Source organism: Osmia bicornis, chromosome 2, assembly GCF_907164935.1.
Source record: "Osmia bicornis bicornis chromosome 2, iOsmBic2.1, whole genome shotgun sequence".
Lineage (NCBI taxonomy): Eukaryota > Metazoa > Arthropoda > Insecta > Hymenoptera > Megachilidae > Osmia > Osmia bicornis.
This window is the reverse complement of record NC_060217.1, coordinates 11,747,975-11,772,307: the sequence shown is the minus strand read 5'-3', so window position 1 is coordinate 11,772,307 and position 24,333 is coordinate 11,747,975. Positions and strand designations below refer to the sequence as shown.

The 24,333-nt window shown below is 34.8% G+C and overlaps 1 protein-coding gene across 9 annotated transcripts in view; it reads left to right on the top strand.

Annotated features, from left to right (window-relative positions):
• Positions 1-24,333, top strand: part of LOC114871438 (nuclear receptor coactivator 2) — a 131,331-nt gene that overhangs the window by 35,824 nt on the left and 71,174 nt on the right. For 7 of the 9 annotated variants that reach the window (XM_029177339.2, XM_029177330.2, XM_029177338.2 and 4 more), the window contains exon 2: positions 7,100-7,105. The exons of 1 other annotated variant lie outside the window; for it this stretch is intronic. In XM_029177339.2, the coding sequence (XP_029033172.2) occupies positions 7,100-7,105 (6 nt within the window). Of the gene's footprint in view, positions 1-7,099; positions 7,106-7,132; positions 7,312-24,333 lie in introns of those variants that run through there. One more of the 9 variants, XM_029177335.2, reaches the window with a different exon arrangement.

Genomic DNA, 24,333 nt, shown 5'->3' with positions numbered 1-24,333 from the left:
GTGTGTAGTCAGACACGCTGTAATTTCAATTATTCAGACTACAGTTTAATCAATTAGCACTTGCTATCTTGCGTAATTAATATAATATTAATGCTCGTTAAAATTTTTCTTAAAACTCTTTTTCTTCGTTATTTGATCATTAGGTGTACAAATTAATTTATGTAGTGCTTTTAGAACTACGCTTTTTTAATTACTATTATAAATTTCAATATTTCCCCGTGCTCCTGTGTATTCGTTACTTCGTTAATTGGAGTTACCAAAACTTTTTAAGAATAATCTTCATTTAAAAAAAGGCACGGAATTCATTTACGCACCTAATATATTAAATAATAATTTTCCAAATATTGGAAATTTACAACTACGTAAGTGAAAAGGAAAGAAAAAGAAATTATTAAGAATTAAGGCCCTAATTATCATTTAATTAAAGATTAGTAATTATGTTAAATGATTTTCTTATGTACAAAATGAATTATAGTGATGAATTCGTTTGCTTAAAATGACCTTTTAAAGCTGAGAATTAACTTAACTAGTTTAAGTTGGGAGATCGGTAATTTACACTTTGCAGAAGTCTAACACCGTCACAGTAGAAGATGGTTGTGCCTACTCAGACAAAATCACTAAAAATTTCAATTCACTTTACAATCTTTCTGACATTTAAAACTTTCTTTCCATATTTCCTTATTATTTAAATATTTCACTAAATTAGATTCATAGCCTTGATTATTGACGACGGTGACGGCAATCAACGCATTAATAGAAACCAGTCCTTACACTAATTAAATACAATAATATTATATTATTCCACTTGAAATCATTCTGCATCATTCATTCGTGCAAATGTTATTTTTAACAACATTTACTTGATACGTATTGGTCCAATTTGAAAGATGTAATTAAAATTCGATAATTGTTTCGTAATAATTCACATTGACTCGTAATTAGCAAGTCGAGCGTAATTCAACAAGCGAATCGTGTTTAACATCGACCGTTCCAGCGATATGTATTCTGTTACGTAATTTTGAATAAAATTCAGACGTTTTGCGGGCCTCGATGTTTCTTTTTTCAACGGCAGTCTGCGCGCGCGGTCCGTGTTAATTACTTTTTCTTTTCTTTTCTCTCTCTCTCTCTCTTTTTTTTAGCAGTACTGTTCGCATAATACGTGACTTGAAAAACCACGACATTCGCCAACGCTTGTACGTCGTTGTGGATGCGTGTTGTAGGAACAAGTAACCAACGAACCTGATGTAATTATTACGAACGCTCTAACAATAAGTACCAAGAAGGGAAGTTAGAAATGTGAACGTGATTGTGGGCTCTAATTATTAACGTACAGAGGAACATTTCTATTTCATCATTGCTTACACAACCGTCTACCATCCGTGGTTGGTAAAATCCTTCCATAAACGTACATTTACATGTAGCGCATAAACGCTGTGTGTTTTCACTGACTCTCACTGCTTTCTAGTGTATTGAAAAGATAAAAGTACGCCTGATTACGCACCCCCATATTTGATGTGACAGATTATGTGTTGTCATTCTGTTAACCCTTTCGCTACTAACGGTGGGGCTATAGTCACCCAACATCTGACGCTCGCTGTGCACTGACGGTGAATTTCGCATTCATTTTTAACTTTGGTAGAGCAGAATATTATTATATTCTTATGTAGGATGCCGGCGGAAAATTATGGCGTTTTCGTCTCGGGAAACCGTCCACTACAGGGTGATCCTCTCGCTAGTGGACCCAAAGGAAGTGCTGCAACAATAGAATGAAGAAGTCGACACCCCATTTCTGTCATCGCTTACTTGATGGAGGAGGCCCCTGCAGCGTAGACGGCTGTGTCCGTGAAAATGTGTGTAATGAGCAGAAGAGTCCCATTTAAACGCTGCGAAAAACAGAATATTTTTTTAACACATTTTCACGTATACAGTCGTCTCCGCTGCAGGGGCCACCTCGGTCAAGTAAGCGATGACAGAAATGGGGTGTCGACCTCTTCATTCTATTGTGGCGGCACTTCCTTTGAAAAGCACCCTGTATATCGACAACTTGTCGATATTTAATTCTTGTATTTATTTTCTATTTTATTTTATATTACGAGATTATTATTTTATTTTTATTTTTTAAGTGCGTCTGCGTTAGGATTGCCCCGTACTGGGACAGTTGGTAATGGGTAGAGGTTTACGAAAATCGGAAAATATCGGATTGAATCGGACCGAATGAAAGGAAATCAGGATTCTCGGAAGTAATGATGCGCGGGAACTCGAAAGTTTCGAGTACCCGATACCCGGATTGGATCAGGAATTATTTTGGTTAGCTCAGAGTGAATTAGATTTTTAGAATCAGACACGTTCAACAAAGTTCACCCCGAGTCGACTGAAATAATTCCCGACTCGATCCGGTTATCGGGTTCCAGCGCCCCTCTGATAATGGGTAATTAAAATTATAGCAGCGAATAATTAACAATTGCTATAAAAGTTCTAACCGAAGGATTATTTCGATGGAAATAAGTAAATGCAGCGTCCGACCAGTTTCAAGAGTGTCACAAATTCCTCGACGATTTCGAGGCGTTCGTTGATTCGCGATAAAATCTACGCGTTTTCTCACGAATCAATCCTTTCTTTCCCTTTCCACGTCGTCGCGAATTTTTTTTCTTCCTAGCAATGGCAGCATTAGAAGTTGGTCGCGACGTTGTCCCCTCAGCATCGACGAAACCTCGGCGAAGTTAACGAGCTTCCTGAGACGTGGCACGGCTGGCTGGCTATACGCGCACGTTCCTCCAGGCGCCAGTGTTCAAGAATTTAATTAGTGGCATCCTCTTTCGCTTCGAAAGTAGAGTCGGCAGCTTTATCCATCTCGATGGCGGTTTTCAGTGATGCCACGAGCCGCTGATAACTACTACCAGTACGAGTCGGCACGTCGCGTCCGCGTGGAACGGGCACGGGCAAATGAAAAATTTTACTAATTCGACGACTGGCGACTAAACGACTATTCCAGATTCCTTTTCTATTAACACATTACCTATTATATGGAGGGAGTGGGATCACGGGTAAAGACCGCTATTATAGGAATTTAATTCAGTGTAACAATTATAATTAAAAATGAAGAGAGAAATCAAATAACTAGACTATATTTATAAAAATCTTATGGTACATTTTTAAGAATTAATCCGTATAAAGTATAAGACTATGTGGTTCTTAACCCTTTCCTTATGATCGCTTCTCCTAGAAATTGTACAGTACCGAGTATGGTAGGCTATGTACAAGTAAACAATACTAATAATAATGTAAATATTAGATAAAATTTTTCCGATTAAATGTTTAGCTGTTGGTGGTCACTATTTTTAATAGTAGATATACTTAGTAATTTGCAATGTGGTGATGGTTATTATACACAAATTAATATGTTACAATTGATGGTTTGATTATTTTAATAATTTTCTATTGACAATAATTATTGATAATTTTCTTTTTTCATTTTTCGTATTTGATAATTTGTCTTGATAATTAATTATGTCAATAAAATAATAGATGCGAAAGCTACATAAAACTGCAAATAAATTGCAAAAAATTGATTTTTCTGTCTACATAGTATGTAGGTAGTAACATAGTGTATTAAATATGATACAGCATACAGCAGCATTATGTGTGTATTACATGAAAAATAAATAACAATTTTCTGTGTGCCATATCATGGCACATTATAGAATAAGGGATTAATAACTATCAAATAAAGTGTTATAGGTACTGTATGTATTTGTATCTCCATTAAAGTTCAAGTGAATTATTAGATTTAATTTTGTCTATCCGATGCTCGTGGCCTTAAAGTTGGTCATGGTTAATGGTACTCGTGATACGAATACGATTTGTATACACATATTTCAATTAATATACAGAGGAGTATCCATTCACTTTCTCTGTACACTTTCCATAAGTTTCATAGCGTGCAAGCTTGTTACGTGAACTATAAACATCAAAGACACTCGAGGTATCGTAATTAATATTTTATGAATTTCATTCAGAATTAAAAATTAAGGTTTTTTATATTCAAACATAGAAAAGTCATGAAAATGAAACTTGAAAATATTCATAAATATTTAAGAAGATGAACGAATCTCATTTGAATCGGGAAAGATTTCATTCCGTAATTAACTGTGATGAAAAAATCTAAATAATTCTAAAGCATAGTTGATTAAATAATTTTTCTTAACCAACTTATTTTAACATGCAATTAAACGCGTTCGAAAGTACTTCTGTTGTTCAAGCAATTAGACAGTGGAAAATTTATGTAATTAGAATGTTGATTATTTGAATACAAGCAAGTAATAAATCCTTCAACGTAATTAGTTGTAATTAGTAGTTCGTTGGTTGATCCTTTATTTTGAATCGATAAGACATGAGTAGGGTAATTAAAAAATTATTATCCAATTAAATATTCCACGAATCTTCTGCTGCATTAATCCTTGGAATTTGCACTTTCTGATAATGTGAAACGGAACAATTTATCGCCATTTAACCGAACAGAGAACGTCAAGTTACATTGTCTAGAATTAAAAGTAAGAATAATTAATTTTCTGATTTTGCATTCCAAGTTTCAAATTATTAGTATCTATAATAATAATTCTATTGAAAATATCAAATATATAAATTAATTTATATATACGGGCGGGTACCTGTAGCATTACGCCTTCTTAATTACTATTTTAAAATTTTCTCGCGATTCCGAGTACTTGGAAAGTGACGCGAAAATATGATAACAATTAAAATTACTTCACTAGTTCAAATTATCGCGACTTCTTAAAAGCAAGTCTTTAATTAAAAAATAAAAGAAAAGACACAGAATGAATTTGTACCCCCACGGTATTTAACAAGTTAAAAAATTAATTAAATAATATGATAATGATAATGATCATTGGCAATGATTCCGAAACGGAAAGCATAACAAGCGCTTTCTTCCTTTCGTTTTCTTACTGCGAAGAGTACGAAGGATTTTTCGAAATAATCGCGAACTGAGGCTGAATAAAAAGCGTCAACCGTTGCTCGTCAAAGAGTGTAAACCACCGTTGGAAGGACGTCTATTCTTCTCGGTTAATGCAGATACGCTCAAGCCGTTCCTATGAGCATTGCGTCATTGCCAATAGAAGAGAAAACATAAGGGGTGCTGGACCACCATTCAATGGACGCGAGCGAGCCTTGAGAACATTTTGTTCGAGCGTTTCTAGCGCTAGGAAAAAGCTCAATACATAGTACGTTTGCGATTAAAGTCACAATTCCATTATGTTTGTTCTCTTGCCGGTTTGTACTTCTGCTTTTATTGTTTCTACGCTGCTTTGTGACATCGTGTTAGTTCGTTCAAAAATATTACCACCGAGTGGTTAGGAACTTTTATAATACATTGATTGTCGAAGTAGAAATAGCCATATCCACTAGGGTACACCATAATGTGGTCTATTAATAAGGAAATCATTCGAGCTGTCCTTCAGTGACTTTAATGCAACTGAAATGTGTTAAATAGGATGTAGAAATAAACAATGGGTTATTATTAATCGACTTTGAAAAAGGAGGAGGTTACTCAATTCAATCTATATTTCTAAGGGATGAAAAACTCCTTCAAAGTTTACAGTATGGTAGTGTGCTTTTTATTTTAGTACATTGTTTATATATACTTTAGTATCAATTTTACACGAAAGAACCATTTCCTTTTTCTTTTATTTCACTGTATATAGTTAAATTAATTAAATTTTAAACCGGAGTTAAATAAAAATCCTGTGTCTTTCACAAATAAAAAATAAAATGTTTACAGTTTTTCACCTTGAAAGAAAAAGTTTGATAAAAGTTGACTAATTCTGGAGGTCGATAAGCAGAGACCTCTTAATTATTCCACGGGTTCGCAGCGTGTACCTAACCGTGTAAAAGCATGGGTCCGCTTTGATCCGCGGCTGAACGAGGGCGGAGTACATGAACGACAGAAAAAAAAAAAAAAAAAAAAAAGAAGATGGAAAAACGTTCGTACGTGGCGGTGGTGGCGGTGTCGACGCCGACGCGGGCGTCGTTGTTGGGCGTCGAAGGCAGGCGTGGTACATTCGACGACCTTGACCCCCGTCCTCAACTGGCGGTGGTTCGTAGTCTGGTCGATATGTGCCGCTCCTTATCCCCCTTCGAAGTAATACACCCCCACAGCCAACTGATTCTCATCCAGCCGTTCTACCTTGCCCTGTCCAAGCTCACCCTGCCCGCCATGCTTCCGTTGCCCTACCATCTCGTATCGCGGTCGACGTATCGATGTTCTTCGCCTTGGTTTTGCTCGATGTGGCGCAAGATCAGTTTTCTACCCGGCCCGAATTGCGCGTTGCTCGGCCGATGCGATGTGCTTCAGGAACTGGAACGAGATCGATTTCGATTCGCTATACACCCAGCTTGATTCCTTCATTTTTTCTTTTAACACCTTCGAAGGTTTCTTCATTGTTTTCCGAGTTTCGTTCTTCAATAGGGATGTTTCAGAAGTTGGTTTTTATTGATTTTTAGCAGGGTTACATGCGTCGAGAAACAGGTTTAGGTCGTAGTTACGCTCGAGGATTTCTTTCGGTTTTGTTTGCTTCTAGATTTAGAATATAGATTTTTTTTTTCAACTCTTGTATTGAGGTGATTGAAACTTTTATTAGGTAGAATATTTTTTTTGTTTTTAACAAATCTTATTTTGTTATTTTTATTATATAAAATTTGCACTCTCTATTATGGGTACATGTTTCTAATTACATAGATTAAAGAATTTAAAATGATATATTTACAGGTCATAGGATTTTTATATACATGTCTATGCGGATGACGTGGTAGTCTACGTATTAAAATTAATTTTTATTAATTTTTCTTTTCTCTTTCAATTTGTAATTTTTTTAATAAAAAATTTGTTTGGTTTTCATTTATGGTACGGAATTTTTTAAAAATTGATTTACATTAATTTTATTAAGAAAACATGTGCTTAAAAATTTGATTTTTTAAAGAAATTCATTTCGAATCGTCTATTACTCCTAATTAATATAATCATTGAAAGTGTAAATGAAGAAGAAAACAGTTCTAACAAGAAACAATATTTTGAATGTTACAGAAAGAGGTAATACTACGTCAGCCTACAACCAATCTATTAATTGATACATCACGAGCATATTACGAACGCGCGTTCGTCAGCATCGACGTCGTCAACGACAAAGACGACGACGACGACGGCGACGACGACGCAGTACATACCTAAACGCGTTTGGTGCGCGCGTTGGTATCGATTTCAGCGAAGCCGTCCCAGAACCTTTGAAAAAGATGGTGGTACGTAGTAAGGTCCAGTAATTTCTGACTTAATCCATGTTTACAGAAATTGAAGAAACCTGTTTCATTTATCATATATCCTTCGTGTGTTTCGACATTTTATTACAGCTTATTTCATCAATCATATTTGTCATTCTTAGAATGAGTGACTAGTACACGTAAACCCATGATTTAACCCTTTCGGTGCGAACGCCTTATATACGCACATGTTATTAGGAATGAAATATTAAAGAGGATTTATAATTGTTGAAATTCAGAAACAAATAGATAACACATTTATTATTTGTTACACGTATATGTAACAATAATAGAATAATATAAATTTTCTCAGATTTAACAATTGCAAATGACATTTATTATAATTTTAATAAGAAAAGACAGTTACACGAAATTTGATATGATATTAAAATTATATTATTCAAGGCAACGAGTGAAAAGTTTAATTAAATAATAACTGCAATTTCAATTATAACATGTCAGACTACACATGGCCATTTTCACTGTAGCAATCAACGTATTAAAAAAGTCAATTATAAATTTAAACACTGTAGGCGTTGAGACGGTGTCATTTAAACTTAATTTTGCATTTTACCTTAAGTATTATTTTTGCAATATATGAAAGTTTTTATTTAAAAATTGATACGTTTAACTTCAGTAGAAATGCCATTGAATATTTTTTGTAGGTTTGGGTTACTATTGACCCAGGATCCACCGTTCGAAGATTAAGAATATGTCTAGAAAATGTCGAAAGAGAATAGAGATAATCTTCGAAAACATCAAAGTAGATATTAAAGAAATTTTACACGGTTTTATGAAACAAGGCGTAGCAGCGAAAGGGTTAAAAGCATTCAGGTCAGAAATTTTGGACCTTACTAGGTATCCACCGCAAAAATGGAACACTGAAATGATTATTCAGCCTCGTACGAACATTTATTTATTCGAGCAACATCATGTTTGAACGCGTGATGTATAGGGTGTTTTGTAAATGTGGTATCAGGGATTCAGGACGTGACACGATGGTTTTTGCTTGGAAAAATTCTATAGACAGAATCGAGACCCCTCCAAAAAATTACGACAGTGCTTTGTTGGAGATAATTTTATTTAGTGACAAAGGAATTAGAAATGTGTGAACAGTTTTATTATTCAGACTTTTTATTTTAGTCAAAAACATGGAAAAAGGGTTTATTACTGTATCACTGAAACCGTCTGTACTGTCTATTATTCTCATTTGACAAAAAAGGTTGTTTGAAAATCATGCTATTGAAAAAGAAGATAAAAACAGGTGTATTCGGATATTTAGAGGGAGGGAATGATAGAAATGGTTTAAAAAAATACTTTCCAGACAAGAACTTTTTATTGAAAAAGTAAACGTATAATACAAAATTGTCATATCTATTTTATAGCTAAACTAGGATCCTATAAGTTTCTAATAGAAGTGCTGTGCTGTTCTTCTTCATCTATCTAATGACTTATCCCCTTTACAAGAAAAAAGAAATTTCCCTATTATTGTAGGGCAATAATTCCCTATTATTCGAAAGAAATTTATTCCTCAGGCATAAGAAGTATGCTCTCAAAACGGAAACGAGAATCAGCCGGTACGGTCCCCTAAAATACCTTTCTTTCTTCCACGAGTCCCAGTCGGGCCAGAAATTCAGTGTGGTCGCCGCAGACGAATCAGGCAGCGTCGTTGGACTGGTGAATGACGTGATTTGTATGGCCACGAATAGTTGCGGGGGCCGGAGGAAGGTCATTTTCGCGGCATCTGCGTGTGAATCCGGCTTGATACGGTGGCAGGCTGCTTATTCAGTCGTAAAACTGTGAACCAACCAGTTACCTACTTTCGAACGTGTACCTACACCTCTGTTCAGAAGTTATAACACACCTTACCATTTTCAAACAAATCTAAATTACATTGCAGATTTAATTTTTCAATAATTTTTAGACATATTTTATAGGGTATTTAACGGGCCATAGGGAGTCCAAGAAAATTCCCAGTGGACTTGGGACTTAATTAATTAAAATTAGGACCTGTATTCTATAAATATAAAATTAGCACCCCTCCTCATCACAGCAAATAAAGTATTTGCTCTAGTTTCAAAAAATGCAATTTGTAACACCTTATTTGACTCACCTTACGTAATTAAAAGTCATCTTGTATACGACTGATGAAAATCGATGTTAGGTGAAGTCATCCAGATTCTCTGTATGTGTATGTGTCGTCATCCCCGTCGTCATCGTCTTTGTTACCGCTATTGTTGGGATCGTTATCCTCATAATTATCACTATTGTAATCTGTATCTTCATTGTTACTCCGTTCGTGGTAGTGATCACCTTGGTTTGTTTCGCTATCATCGTAGCTGACTTTCCCGTCATCTTCCACAGCTTCGTCGTACTCGTTATCTCCCTTTAGCATCGCTATTGTTCTAATCATTACTCTCTCGTAGTTTAGACTTTATTATAATCCATTATACCGTTCGTCATCTTTGACGTTATCGTCTCGTTATAAACCTTATCTCACCTTTATGCTACTCCTAATCGCCACCCTCCTGCTAATCATTTTCATTGTGTTTTCATCAATCTCCGTACCGTTGTAACTGTTGAAACGTCAGTTGCTCTCTGTATCCTCTTCCCGGTGTTTCACCGTCGTTGGCCGCGGTTTGGTCTCATGGTGCGTTTGCACGCATCTGAACCGGTGCGGTGGTTGAAGTCGATTTTAGGGTAGGTCAGTTGGTGTACGCGTTATTTGCACGCCAGGAGAACCGTTGACGAGATCGGCCTTGTTTCGAGCTCCCCTTTCGATTTGTGGCGCGCGTTTACGCGCCCGCACTCGCGCCTCCTAGCCAATTGAATCGAGTACTACCGGCAACACACGTGCTTCTTCCCGATTCGATGGGAACCCCGAAAGCTACCATAACCTGTAAACCTCTTCTCGGATGCTAGTCTCTTCCGACCCTCCTTTACCTTCGCCTCCCCTTCTTACTTTGCTCGCATCTATCCACACGCAGCTCGATTTTGCAGTGTGCGTATATACCGGTTTCGCATTTTAACCGAGAAACAACGTCTGCCAACCCTCGAAAACGTGATCTCCCGACGAAACCGTCCCTCGCGACCATGTTTCACGCATGCTGGCCATACTTGATTTTGAGGCAGGTCAGACCAGCCTATCTTATTCTCCTCCTCGACACACTGCTCCAGCTAGTTCGACAGCAGGCCTGCTGCCTACTTTATTCCGACCATTACAACTCGCTAAGTTCGCTTCTCCAGCTTCCTCGATCGTCGAGATTTTTCGGCAAATCTCGTCAGTGGCTATACTTTACTTATCTGGAAGGAGGAATCTGATGGAACGACGCGATGGAGGTGTACAGGTACGTGTCGTCACTTGCGAGCCCGTAAACGTGTTTCCTGATACATCTGAGATAGTCTTTACGCTTTTATTTGCGCCGTTGGACGAGAGTCGGTTGTTTATTAGCGTCCTGTCAATTGTTAAGATTATTAACGACATTTGATATAATATACCTGCTATTCAGTAGTGATGGTCAAATGTTGACGTGATACAATTATGCAAACTGAAAGTGAGTTAAATCTTCTTTGACAGTGGTCCATAAAACATGAATACTTTCATATTTATTGCGCCATTTAGAAATTGTTCCAACGAGTGAAATAAATACAGAAGTGATAGAGATACGGGTATATTAGTTGCGGTGATTCTGGTATTATCTTTTTTAAACTTGTACCGAATTTTTTTTTTAAACTTCTCAAATTACTTTTTTACAAATCATATGCATGTCGAAGTCATCTATAGAGTGTTCTTGATCAGCTATCTATGTGATTTTGTGCATCTTAATAGACCTGGAGGATTCAATAAATTCTAGTGTTATAAAGAATCCGAGAAACAAAAATTTTGTGCAAAGAACAGCTACGTTTCAACGGGTTCGCGTTTAAAAGAAATCCAACGCGAAGACATACAGAGGAGCATGCATAATTCAAGACGGTACGCACTTTTTCGTAACTAAACGTTACGATGCAACGATCTGACCTATTTACGAAGTTCTAACCGGAAACCGTAAATTTCTCATAGCAGTGAACGCACCAAGGTCTCGCGTGCTTAAATATCGAATAAAAAAGGAGATTGCTGCTACGATATTCGATAAAAAGCATAGGTTATTAATCTTTTATCTCTGAAAAATATATCTTTGCACCTAGATGTGAAATTAATTTTAAAAAGTAATGAGTGTAAGAGTAACTTTGTAAAAAATTCTCATTAAAACGAGAAGGTTCGAGTTTCAATTTATTGCTTCCACATATGTTTAATTATTTAAATAAAATTACACAAGCTCTTTTAGAATGATTGAAAGTTTCATTGGTTCGAATACTCTAAAAAAAGAGTACTCTTCACGTACATGGTGAACTAGTTCCAATTAAGTACAGATTTGTAAGCAACACCTGGCACGATCTTTAATGAAACGATCGCGAAACGATGTCGAAAGGTTTGTTTTAATTCTGAAGGATCTACTTTTGAATTTTACGTCTTCCTATCTGGCGACTTAATTAAAAGTTCGAGTCGTCCAATGAAATGTTTCCATTGGTATCGGTAGTCTTGTCGAAATATCCAGTTAAAACTGTGCATTCCAATTAAGATTCTCGTTATCTTCTTTTCTATCTCTCTTTTTCTCGAGCTGTATGTGATTTTATACAAGCTATAACTGCTAATACATGTACGATAGTTCTATTGACAAAATTCATTGTAAATATATTCGTTCCGTTTGTCGTTTTACAGTAAGTAAATATATTCACAAGCTGTGAAATTTAAAATTATATACGCATGGTTTAGTAAATATTCATGTACTAGGAATAATAGATATTTTTTAATATGTTCGTTAAAATTTGTGAGTAGGATTTAGTAAATTTTATAAATCTACTAAAATTTTATCTAATTGTAAATGCATATCTTGCCTAATAAGCCTAATATGTAGTATTTACTAAATTTAAGTGTATTAATTTAGTAAAAATCTATTAAATTTGATTCCTTTTTATTATACCTAGTGAGGTATACCTACACGTATCAGAATTGTTTTGCAAATTGATTTTCTTCAAAAAGAGGTCTTTCGAATCATGGAGGTCATCGCTTACATTGAACGAGTTCGATTCGTTGCATTGCAAAAAAAAAAGAATCGAATGACCTCCGTTTTTCTGTTCAAAATCTGGAACGTTGTGCGATCACTTCAGAATTCGGGGCTTTTTGGTTAATCACGGTTTTTAGGCTAATTAGAAAGACGCGCGGTAATGTTGGAATATGGCAAACGAAAATGTTCTTTGAAATCTCGGAGAGAAAACTTGTCTCCTGAATGAACTAATTTGTGAAAACTTTTACATTTAGAGGATTATTAGAGGGAAATTGGTTTTTCAAAATTAGCTGTAGGTGATGGTAATCATTAAGTGTCTGTAATCTAATTACTTCTGTTTTAACAAGAGGATACGATCTATAGTAGGCTAATTACCTCTGGTCTGAATTACGATTCAACTTTTGAATATTTAATGTGATAAAATTAGGTCGTTATTACGCGTTGACGTTTTGCTTCGAATGCTTTCGTAACAAAGAAATTCTCTGTTGTCGCGGAGGCAAAATATTATTATCTGTCTATAATTTATAGATGCTGATACTTAATCCTTTAGCAAGAAAATGGTTCTGTATTATCTGGAAAATGTAAATACATTCTCTTTATCTTGACGATTAAGGAAGATTATCCGATATTTATGTTACCAAGAGAAAGTTTCTTCCTCCCTGTTTTTTATTAAGAAATAATAAAATTCTGTTATCTTAAAGGCAGTTATCTTTTAGTCAAGGTAGATATTTTGAACAATTTCTTTAGGAAAATTAGAATTATTCTTGATATTAAAAGTCTCTAAAAATTAGCTAATGATTCAAGTTTTTGAAAATGAGAAAATTTCAATGAAATCTTAGACTCATGTGTCAAATTGATATTTTCTTAATTATGCTTTGAAGCCATATTCTTCCTTCGAAATGAATAATTTCTTGAGAAAAAATTTTAACACAGGTAATTTGTATATTATACTTTGAATTTTAAGATAAACGATAAATATCGGGTTGTTGCATCTCAGATGGTCAGTTTTAAAACACAGAAATAATTTGATGACATATAAGTATCGCAAAATACCGCTTATGGTACATAAATTTAAAGCTTATACACCGATGCAAATGACTGCAGAAACATTTCATCAGTATTCTGAATACAAAATAGCTGGGTTTTCGTTGAAACAAACAATGAATCAACCAATTTACAGCTTAGCATTGTCCGTTAGCTAATATTCAATTTTCGCTCGTTTATGTTCGAAATTGCTTATGGACTTATCAATTCATTATGCCACGGTGAATCTGCAATTTTCGGTTTATACAAATTATTTCTGATATATTTTGTAGGCGTATTGAAAATTGAATATTCGTTGATGGATAATACCAAGCTAACAGTTGCGTATTTTAATGAAGAGCCAACTATTTTGTGTTAGACCCGAGACATATTTTTCGGGTTCTCGCGCACTTTCAGTAGTTATCATTGTCACCGTTTTCTTTATATTGCAATGCTTATATAAATAAACTAGTTAAAGCCACTGTCCATCCGATCTGTCCGATCTGTCCGACGAAACAACTGCTCGAGGCGCGGAGAGGCAGGCACGGTAATGTTTACAGTATGTATTAGTGCGCGTCGTGTCCAGTCTTGTCGTTTATTGTGAGTTATAAACACCGACGAACTTGCTCCTCTGCCTAAATATTTCACAATCTTCTGATGGTGAGTTATTTAATATTGTACCCTAATACTTTTTAATAATTCAGGATATAATTATATGTAAATGTTCAAACGAAATACGTAGTAATACTATTGTGAGGTTATGGTCATGTCACATATGTATTCCGAGTGATGTATTACAAAAATACGCGGATTCTATTTTTTCAAACGATTTAAAAAGTATTCCTTAAATCATTCGTTTGGTACAATTGGTAATCTCATTATTTCCATTTTCCATATTTCGCCACTGTATATTTTAATTTTTTCACGCGTACATATGTACATATACAATCTGTGCAAATGCGCAACATGTTGGGTATGAAACACCAGTAAAATATAAAAGATGAACGAGACAGTTCAAACAGATTATAGTATAAGTTAAAGTCCTTCAATTGTTAATAATTTACTTACATGATTTTTGACCAATTATCACAAAATGTTTCTTCTCTAACCTTTTCATATTTTTTAAACATCTAACAATCCTTAATAGTCCTTACGGTCAGTTATTGGATCAATCTAACCTAACTTTTCTTTATTTATGCAGTTGTACAAATTCCTTACAAAACATTTTATTACCTATAAAATTAACAAAGAAAATTGTTCTAAAAATTATGGGAACTTTTGTACACCCCTAGCCCCGAATTAAGGGGAGGTTTAAGGGAGGTTTTCTATAAAAAAATTGAAACCTCTGTAACTTTTGACGACGTATAGAGCGTATCTCTAACCCCAATAATTCTTAAGTTGAAAAGTACCACGGACGGACGTCTTTACGCTTTATATATATATATAGGATTAATTAAATATCGTACCTCTAATTTCTAGATATTGTTGCCCAAAAGCATAAAAAATTAGATTCATTTCAAATATTCTTTTTATCATTTTTATAATTTCAGCTAGAAAAGTTTTTTGCGAATAAAAAAACAAATTAGATCATAGAGGATTAACGACGATCAAACGAACTTCAGTGTAAAATTTCCCTTTGATTTCTCTTTCGTGAAGCGTATTACAGTTAAAGAGACAAAATAGAATTGCTTGGAAAAAATGAACAAAGAAGCTTCCGATAACAGGAGCCTCCAATTTCAGCGTGTTCGTTACTTCTACGAAGTTGTTCGTCGTAACTGGATGACGAAAAAGGCCTAATCTAATTCTAATTTGGCTCGAATTCGCACTCCCTTAATTAGAACTGCGAATCCAGGTAACGAAGGGATTCGAGGAACGATTGGAACGTAATACGTTCTTGTTAACACCATTGCTGGTCGCTTTTATTACGCAAGAAGATTCGGCTATTCCATTAATTAAAATTAATTTTTATATTCCTTTTGAATCAAAGACTCTTCGCTTTTTATTACGATCAATATTTTAATGATCCTGGTTTATCAATTTTAATGGTTCCCAGTGTTGAGTGTTTTGTAAATTTCAATTTATAAATATTACAATTTCCAATTTAAATTAAAAACAAAAATACTTTTAATTTGCTTATCCAAGACTTTTCGTTAGAATTGATTAAGTTGAACAAAATAGCTGAATGTAAAAAAAGGAATAAAGGCTGTAATTGCCGTTTCCTCCAGTTTTGTGACAAACGTTTTTTGTCCTAAATTTCATCGCGTTCGCAATGCTCGCTTTGTTGGGGAAATAAATGGTCTATGCTTGTACGTTTTCGAGCTAGTGAAATTACCAAATCGCTTTTTATAATCTACAGAGTGCGTTGGTTCCGAGAGAAAAGATTGTTGGCTAGCTGAACATTAAACAAGAATAAAAAAAAGATGAAAAGAAAAAAGAGGTACATAGCAAGGAAAAATTAACGTCCGTCATTGTTCCCTAGTTGAATAGGTAGTTAGAAGCGCGCTGTAGGAAAGATCGTAGTTGCCAGGAATTCGATGTAATTATTGCAACCTTAACCACGTGTTTTGCCATCTAGGAAGATGGTGTTTCCCATTATGGCGGAGACCCCTTGTTTGAAGGAGAAAGACTACGACTAACGTGCACGTATATGGAAGAATAAATTGAAATTGTACCCTGTCGTGGATGTGATATGATAATTTCAATGGAATTATTAAAACAGCACTGTAACGGGTTGAATGATTGTGCAAACTTTTAGATCAACTTTTTAAGTAACAATTAATTCGAGGGAAAAGGTGTAATTTCTAGAATTATAAATTAATTACAAGCTTTTAAGTGTTAAATTTGTCGGGTAATTTGAACTGGAAGGAAAAGTTATAATGTTCTTAAAATTATTTAAAGAAAAAGCTAGTTATGAGCTAGGTTTATTTTGGTGAAAAGTTTTAGGTCAATTCATTAAACATTGAGTTGAGAGAAAAGTAATAATCTTAGTGAATACTCGTACAAATGTTAATTAAAAAAAATTGAAAATACTTATAATATTCCTTTGAAAATATATTCGTATCTTGGAAACTTTTTTCAAAGATATTACATTAGATTAATTGATAAAAATTTGAATGACTCATTTATTTCCTTAATATTTTTTTCTTTACACATTCATTAAGATACACCTACACTTTGCAATCAAATCAGTTTGAGAATCCTAATTTGAACACGAGTGTACGATTGGTTTCTATAATAATTAAAGGAAGCAAATAATTGTTTCACATAGTTAGCAGTACAATTTCAACATTCTTCAACTATACGAATAATTGTATTAATTTGTTTAGTGAAAGATTCATAGAGTTCGTTAAGGAAATGAATGGAGCCGATAAAGGCAGTCGTACAAATATATCCAAAGAATGCAAACACGATCGAACGAAGCATTCCTTGAATCAATTATAATAATTACTTTTCATGTAATCATCGAAGATACTCGCGTGCACGAATCTCTTTAACACTTTGATGGTCACTGATTTAGTTAGACTTATGACTGTCATAATTTTACATTAATTTTACATCTACACGAATATATGTAAATAGTCAACATTATTTAGCTATTAGACACAGGTACGAGCCACTGAATAAATACCTACGTGTTAACTTACTTATGTAAGAGTGACTTATGTTTACATACTCATTAACAAAAAGGAGTACATTTGCATTTTTTCTTGGTTAATTAATACAGTGTAAATTTAAAAATTTTATATTTGTCCTTTTTTTTACATACTAACGCTATTTACAAAGAAGTAGTAAACGAAGAAGATATAAAATTAAGAAATTTACAATGTAACACAGAATGTAAAACTCCCTAACATTGGCAATCAAAGTGTTAAAAAACGAAGTTCATATGTACATAATTGTCTTGATTCAATGAACAACCATTGAATATCAGCAATTTTTCGTTTCTTATTGGTATTTACATTTCACTCTGTAATCAGATAAAATAATGAACAGAAACAATGAAGAGATTTGCATATCTCCCGTGTTGTCTTCAAGTGGTTCATTACTGATGCAGATACCATATTGCTTTATTAATCGAAATAGAGGCAGTAAGTAGCCATTATTAGCAATTGTTGCACAATTCCAATTAAAAAAAAGTTTGAATTCATTGTTGATGTATCAACGCTGATACACTGTGTCTCATGGCTATAGCATTAATACAATACAGGACAGTCAAAAATTGTATTAAGAAAAATTCAAAAAATTTGACTTTTATTATACGATGACACGTACAATAGAATACCCTGAAGAATCAACTCACATAAACGAAGATAAGTAATCTTATTTGAAATAAATTTCAGTAGAATTCTGTACTTCTTTTGACGTAAATCGATGGACGCAAAAATAACAAGACGTTGTTATTGTCTACAGAAAAGTATTAAAGTACTCGGGCCGAAACTTGATGAGTTCAAAAGATATCTTAGGGAGAGACAGGCAGAGCTATGGTCAAGAAAATATCTTGTGAACTGATCAATTTTCAATCCACGTACTTCAATAATTTTCTAAAGAATTAAAAAATATTTCGATTGACGTGTTTCCATTAAAAAAAGGAAAAAGAAAACGATATTGGCCTTGAAATCTCTGGAATACCTTCACTTCCGGAGTTGGCTCATGCATTTGATTCTTCTTAAAGACATTTTGTTCCGTCTTTTACCATTTTAAAATGAAATTCTGTCAAGCAAATTATCAGAAGCATCTCTTAAGAGGGTATCTTACCACAATCTCGGTGGGTTCAGCCACATTTCCAATTTACTTAAAAAAAAAGAGAATATGGTGAATTACTGATTAGTATACCTAACAGCACCTTTCTATTCTTTCGTGTAGCCTCCTCCGCTTTATTTTTACTCCCTCGTTTCTTTTTTTCTCTGTTCGCGTCCTGCTTACCCTCTTTTTCTTCTGTATCACGAAAAAGCCTTCTTGTTCCCTTGAGGCCTGCTCTCTTCTTGCTGCTTTTCAGCTGGGTGGTGGTAACACGCGCCCCTCTTCGAGTTCCTCCGGGTATCGATCCAGTGCCGTAGCTGGTGCTCGTCAAACGCGTATCCGTTGCTGTCGATTTTCTCGAGACAATGGGCTCCGAGCACTGTGCGACGCTCTTTTGGAGCCGAAAGGATTACTTCGCTTTCGCTTTGTCCGTTTGAACGAGAGCTCAGATTTTTCGATCGTCCAGTGCTTTCAATTCTTGTGCTTTATTGGTTGACTGAATACCATGTTCTTCTTTGGTTTTGAAAATCCTGATAATTTTACAGCATTTTGAAAAGCACTTCAACATCGTTGAATTTTTTCAATTAGTTATAAAAACAGATACGCGGTATACGCAGGACTGGATTAATATTTATAGGGCCTAGGGCTATCAAGCCTTCGAGGGCTTCTGTGGTTTAACAATTGAAACTTATTTTAAATAAACTTAAATAACATTTAATCGTAAAGAAGAAAAGCAACAGTAAACAATTTTATTCGATACCTTTGTCATAATAAATGGAAGATTTGGAAGGGGACCCTCTGGAAAGAGGGGCCCGGGGTTGTAGCTCTTGAAATCAGAAAAATCAGAAAATTACCAAGTGTAGAATTTAAACAGTAATAGTAGTAGGTAGGAGCGACTACGCTTACAAGGAACAAAAGTTTGACTAGTCGTTCGGCATGATCGATTCGCGAGTTGATTACGGAAGATCAAAGAAACTTGGGCCGCAAATGTGTAAGCCGCGTTGCAATGTGCATTCATAATTATTCCGTAACCGTAGCGAATAACGTTCGTTCGTACGTCGAGCGGTGCTGCAGCGAGTTCCAATTGCCGCTTTTACCTCGTAGTTATGCTCGTTAATGGACGCAACAACCACTTTCATACGTCTTCTCTCGTTCCTTTCCTTTTTATCTTGTTTTCAGTTCCGATTGACGCAACAAAAGTGGATCGCGAATTCGCGTACGATTGCGTAATTCAGCGGACTTACAAGTTTTCAGGGGAATTCGTTGCCAATGAATAACTTTACTTTTTCTCACTCGACGAACAGTGAGGATTGATTTATATTCGGTTTTAGTTTTTCTGAAATTTGGATACGTTCTAGTGTATAGATACTTCAGGTTTTTCGTTAGAAAATTTTTCATTATTTACGAATGGCGTATACAAGTTGTTTTTTAAAATACCACGAAAAGATTTTTTGGGGGGCGAGCCAGGCCTTTGGAATTTTAGAATTTTCAAATTGTCAAGTGGCCAGTTCACATTTTGGTTCCCTAGAAATTTGAAAATTCTGGAATTTTTGATTTATCGAATTTTGAGAATCTGGGATTTTAGAATCGTGGAACTATCAAATTTTTAAATGGTAAGGGTGTCAGACCCATCGAAGTCCCTGCCTGATTAAAATCGCAAATTTGTCATTGGAAAAAGGATAGAAAAATTTCTTCCTTATATAATAAGATGGAATTTAAACGAAATAATGATTCAAGGAAACTTTAGGAAAAGAATTAAATTTACAAATTTGAAGAACGGTTAGGATGTAATAATAGTTATTTATTCTGCAATAATAAATAGTTATATAACTCTAATAATTAAAGTTAAAAATGTGAAAATTTTGCTCGTAAAAATTCTCCAGAGATATTTAAAAAAAAATATCTTATTCCATTGGCTGATTTTATTTATGATTGAAGATTTAGGGACACAAGAAAGAGGTTATTCATTTCGTTTCTTTCGTTCGTCAATTTTTACGAGAAACATCTTCGCTCGTAACTTCGAGCTGGTTTCTTTCATTGGTCCAAAGTGGGTCCATAAGAGAAAGTATTCCTGCATTCTTACGCAGTGTGGCCATAATGTCTTCTTCGTAACGGGATTTAAAGAGCAATGCATGCCACAGGAAGCGATCGAGAACCTTGAATCCCCGTGAACCAAAGGAAGTTGCTCGGTTTTCTACATTTTTCAAGCGAAGTATTTGAAAAACTATATCTAACCATTCCTATGAAATCGTTCCAAAATAAAAGAGAAAGGTTTATTTTCTTTGTGTGCAAAAGTATGCAGGTATACTCTCCATAAACCCTTCTCTTTTATTTCAAAAATTTTTCATCTAAACAACTGCTTAATCTTTTGGGAAGCATGAATATAAAATTGAAAAATAAAAATGCTGTTTACGTTCAAAGACAAACCAGCGAGTCGTGTTAGCAAGGATAATGTAAGCGTGGTTTCATTATGAAACCACAGGTCTGGAAAGGGTTAAAGTTCTCTTGTACTCGGATAATTTCATTAACCCTTCAGTGAACACGTGTACAAAAATCACATCAGTGTAACATGTCAGAGTCGACGGGTCTATTATCCCCTCTCTCCTTACTTACAGTGCTCGACTTTCCATTATAATGAATATTGCAATTTTTTTTTTTAGGACGATTCATTGTGCATGAAAATATACATATATTAATATATGTACATTGAAACTTCAGTATATTTCGAGATTTATTTCAGAAATGTTGATGGCCTTAATATCCCTCTTACGTTAGATCTGACATGTGTGTTATAAGATTAATAGGCTAATTAATTTGGTTAATTTTCATTATAGTAAAACTGTTATTCATTTGAAATTTGTAAAAGTATTTTCTATCAAAGAATAATATAGGCAATTTTCTGAATAATTATTTCACTGATGGATCACCATCTAAAAGAGATAACTAAATTCATTAATTAGGTCGTGAGTAGCGCCGGATTGAAAGGGAAGGTTTAACAGGGGCTACAGCGCCTACCATTTATTTAATTTTATTTAAATTTAACTTTTTAATTTATTTTATTTTAATTTACTTTTATTTATTTAAATGTTATTTAATTTTATATAGAATAAGTTTGAATTTTTGAACCATGTTTATCAATCAAGGAATCTTCGAAAGTTCGACAACTCGAGCCCTGGTCGTAAGAATGAAAATTTCGAGTGCAAAGGATTAGAATTGAAAGTTGATCGTTCATTAGATTCTTCAGCAACTATGTACGACGTAGTGTGAACAAACGACACGGTTGGTTCGTGAATCGCAAACAGTGTGTCGTCTTTAGGAGCGATCAGCACTCGCGGTAGATGCTTCCACCTACACAAATATTGATACAGACGAGTGCGTGCTCGTGTCCCGACGCCTCGTTAAGTCGTCTAACAATTACCATGGCAGTCGAGTTAAGTGCTCCCCACGCGAATATCCTTGCTATATCCCTTCGTTTGTTCATCGCCCTCGTCCTTCCGATCCAACTCCCATTTGAGATCTTCATCTTGGCTAATTATTTCGTTCTCCGTTTGCATTCAGCCAGCCTTTATTGGCTACTTATTAGCCAAATCGTATTTATCGTCTCGTAAACGCGTCAATGGGTTTTTGCTTATCCGCTAAGCGGGCATCACTCCTTAACGAATAAATTAACCTTCCTTAATTCTAATAGAATTTTCTGTGCTTCCAAAAATAAAGTAAATAATACGTTTAAGGGTGCTGGTTTCTCTAACCGTGAAACCCAATATGTGCCCTATACGTGGAATTTAAAATGCTGTCCAGTGAAAAAGGTGAGAAAAAAAGAAGTTTTGATACGCAGACAGGTGCATAGAGGGTTAAAAATTGCTTGAAAAGTGTTATTCAGTAATTTTATTTTCTTGAAAGTTCTATCATTCGAACATGTGTCGTTGTCCTCGTCGGAGTGATCGAGCCTCGTGCAACCCACAGGGGGTAGTGAAACTCGCGACACGTGCGCATTTCGCGCTTTCTTTTCAAATACGAAAAACGAGAGAAACGATCGATCCACTCGGATCTTGATGTTCATTACGTAACGCATCCCTGCCCTAGAAGTGCGCCGTTGGGTGTCCGCTGTACGCCTAAACCACTCCCTCCTCTGATCACCCTCTGATACACCCCCGCGATCCGTGTGACGCAAAGACGCATGGTTACGTCATCGTGGCAACAGAGCGTCGCGACGTTCTGTTCGTCGACATGGTAACGTCGTTTTCTCCCTTCCAACGTTACGTTTGCATCCTGTTTATCATCAGCATCTCATCGCGTATTAAATCTTTCTGGTCCATTTGTTCGATCAAATTTTCCAGCAGATTCAATTTATTCTGAAACCGAGGATACGTCGATGCGTATATCTACGCTCAATTTTCGTAGGTTGTTCAGATTCACTCCAGCTACCACCCATTCAAGGGACCAACGGTAGTTCTGGAACACCCTACACATCGATTTAAGTGTCTTTTTATTCCTTTAAAAAAAGTGTTAAGTTACGTCTGTCGAAAATTGATTAGTTCAAAAGATATCTTAGAGAGATATAGGAAGAATCTAGTTGTCTCTCCCTAGCATGTTTCTTCAATTAATCAATTTTGAACACAAAAGAATTAAAAAATGCTTTGACTGACTTTGACTATCAAAGTATAAAATTCCAATCAAATTGCTTAAAATGGAATTCTGTATTTTTTAAAATTAGATTTCATATTTTTATCGCTAAATAGATAGCGAAGGGATTAAGTATCATTATAAGGGATTAATGCTCCTTTTTCTTCGTTTTTGCACTGATTTAGTTTGCAGAACAAAGTTTGGAGAAGGCCTGAAACCTTGAGACTTTCGTACATACATAGGTGGGGTTGTTTTGGGGAAACAACCTCCCTCGAGCAAGCGTTACTCGAGTGTTGTTTTTAGAGTAGAGTCGACGTGGTTGAACTTGAAACTCGTATCTCTGCTTGGCTATAAATCGTGTACTGATAGGATAAGAATTTAGAAAAGTTACTTGCTAACATTTTCATGGTTAAAGGATTTCACCTGGTTTAAGAGCTGAAAGTTGTAAACTCTTGCGGTTAACTTGGCTGTCTTATTTTATTTCTCCGAATTTGTTTATACAAATAAACATACTAAATATAATACTTCTTTATTTATCTATTTATTAGTTAAATGAGAATTTGAATTAATATTTTCATATTATTCTTCATATTTCTTAGTGATACACTACATTTTATAATATTTAATAAGTAAAAATTACATTATTCTATTTTCTAAATTACTTTTAACGGTACCTAATATTGTCAAAATTAAGAATTTGAGAATTTTTTCTTCATCTAAAGATTCCTTCCTTCCTTTTTTTAAAGAAGCTTACTTTACTCGATACTGTACATCAGTAAATATAACCGTGTCAAGTTCTTCAAGTTTATATCTTAAGGGTGGTAATCGTTTTTACAAGGACAAAGAATTCGAAATGAGCAGTTGTAAACCTGTTCTCGGTCTGTTCGTGACAAAAATGAAAAAGAAACTGAGAGATTGCTAACATCTTTTCTGAGAAAATACATAGTTCTTGTAGTATTTATACTTCACACCGCGGAGTATAGTACAAAGTATAAAATCAGGTTTATAGTTTAATTAAAATTTTTCTTGCGTTCCGTGTAACCTCTCAATTTATCACTTTCATATTTTCTTTTGATGATTTATGTTATTTCTATTAATCGTGATCCCCTGGTAATTAAATTTTTCAAAACGCACACTTAAATTGGCGGAGAATAACTGTAATTATTATTGGTAACTTTGAGACGTCATGATTTATGTGCAAACTATACGTGGTGTGCGAATTCTTTTCGTGGTAAACCGGAAATCGTTGAAAAAAATAAAGAAACACGATTGATAGCAGTAGCACGACTGTCTCTTCAAGTATACAAAGTATATATTTTTACACGGTAAAATGTGTGTAGATTTACTACTTTGCATACTACTTCGTTTGCAATTAAAAAACGCAGTATACCGGTTTGCTCAGTCTAACTATACTTCTAACAGAACGATGACTCATATATTGAATATGTATAGAAAAGATTATAATACAAACTCTTCTTCTTACTCATACTATAAACAAGAAGAAAAAGGAGTA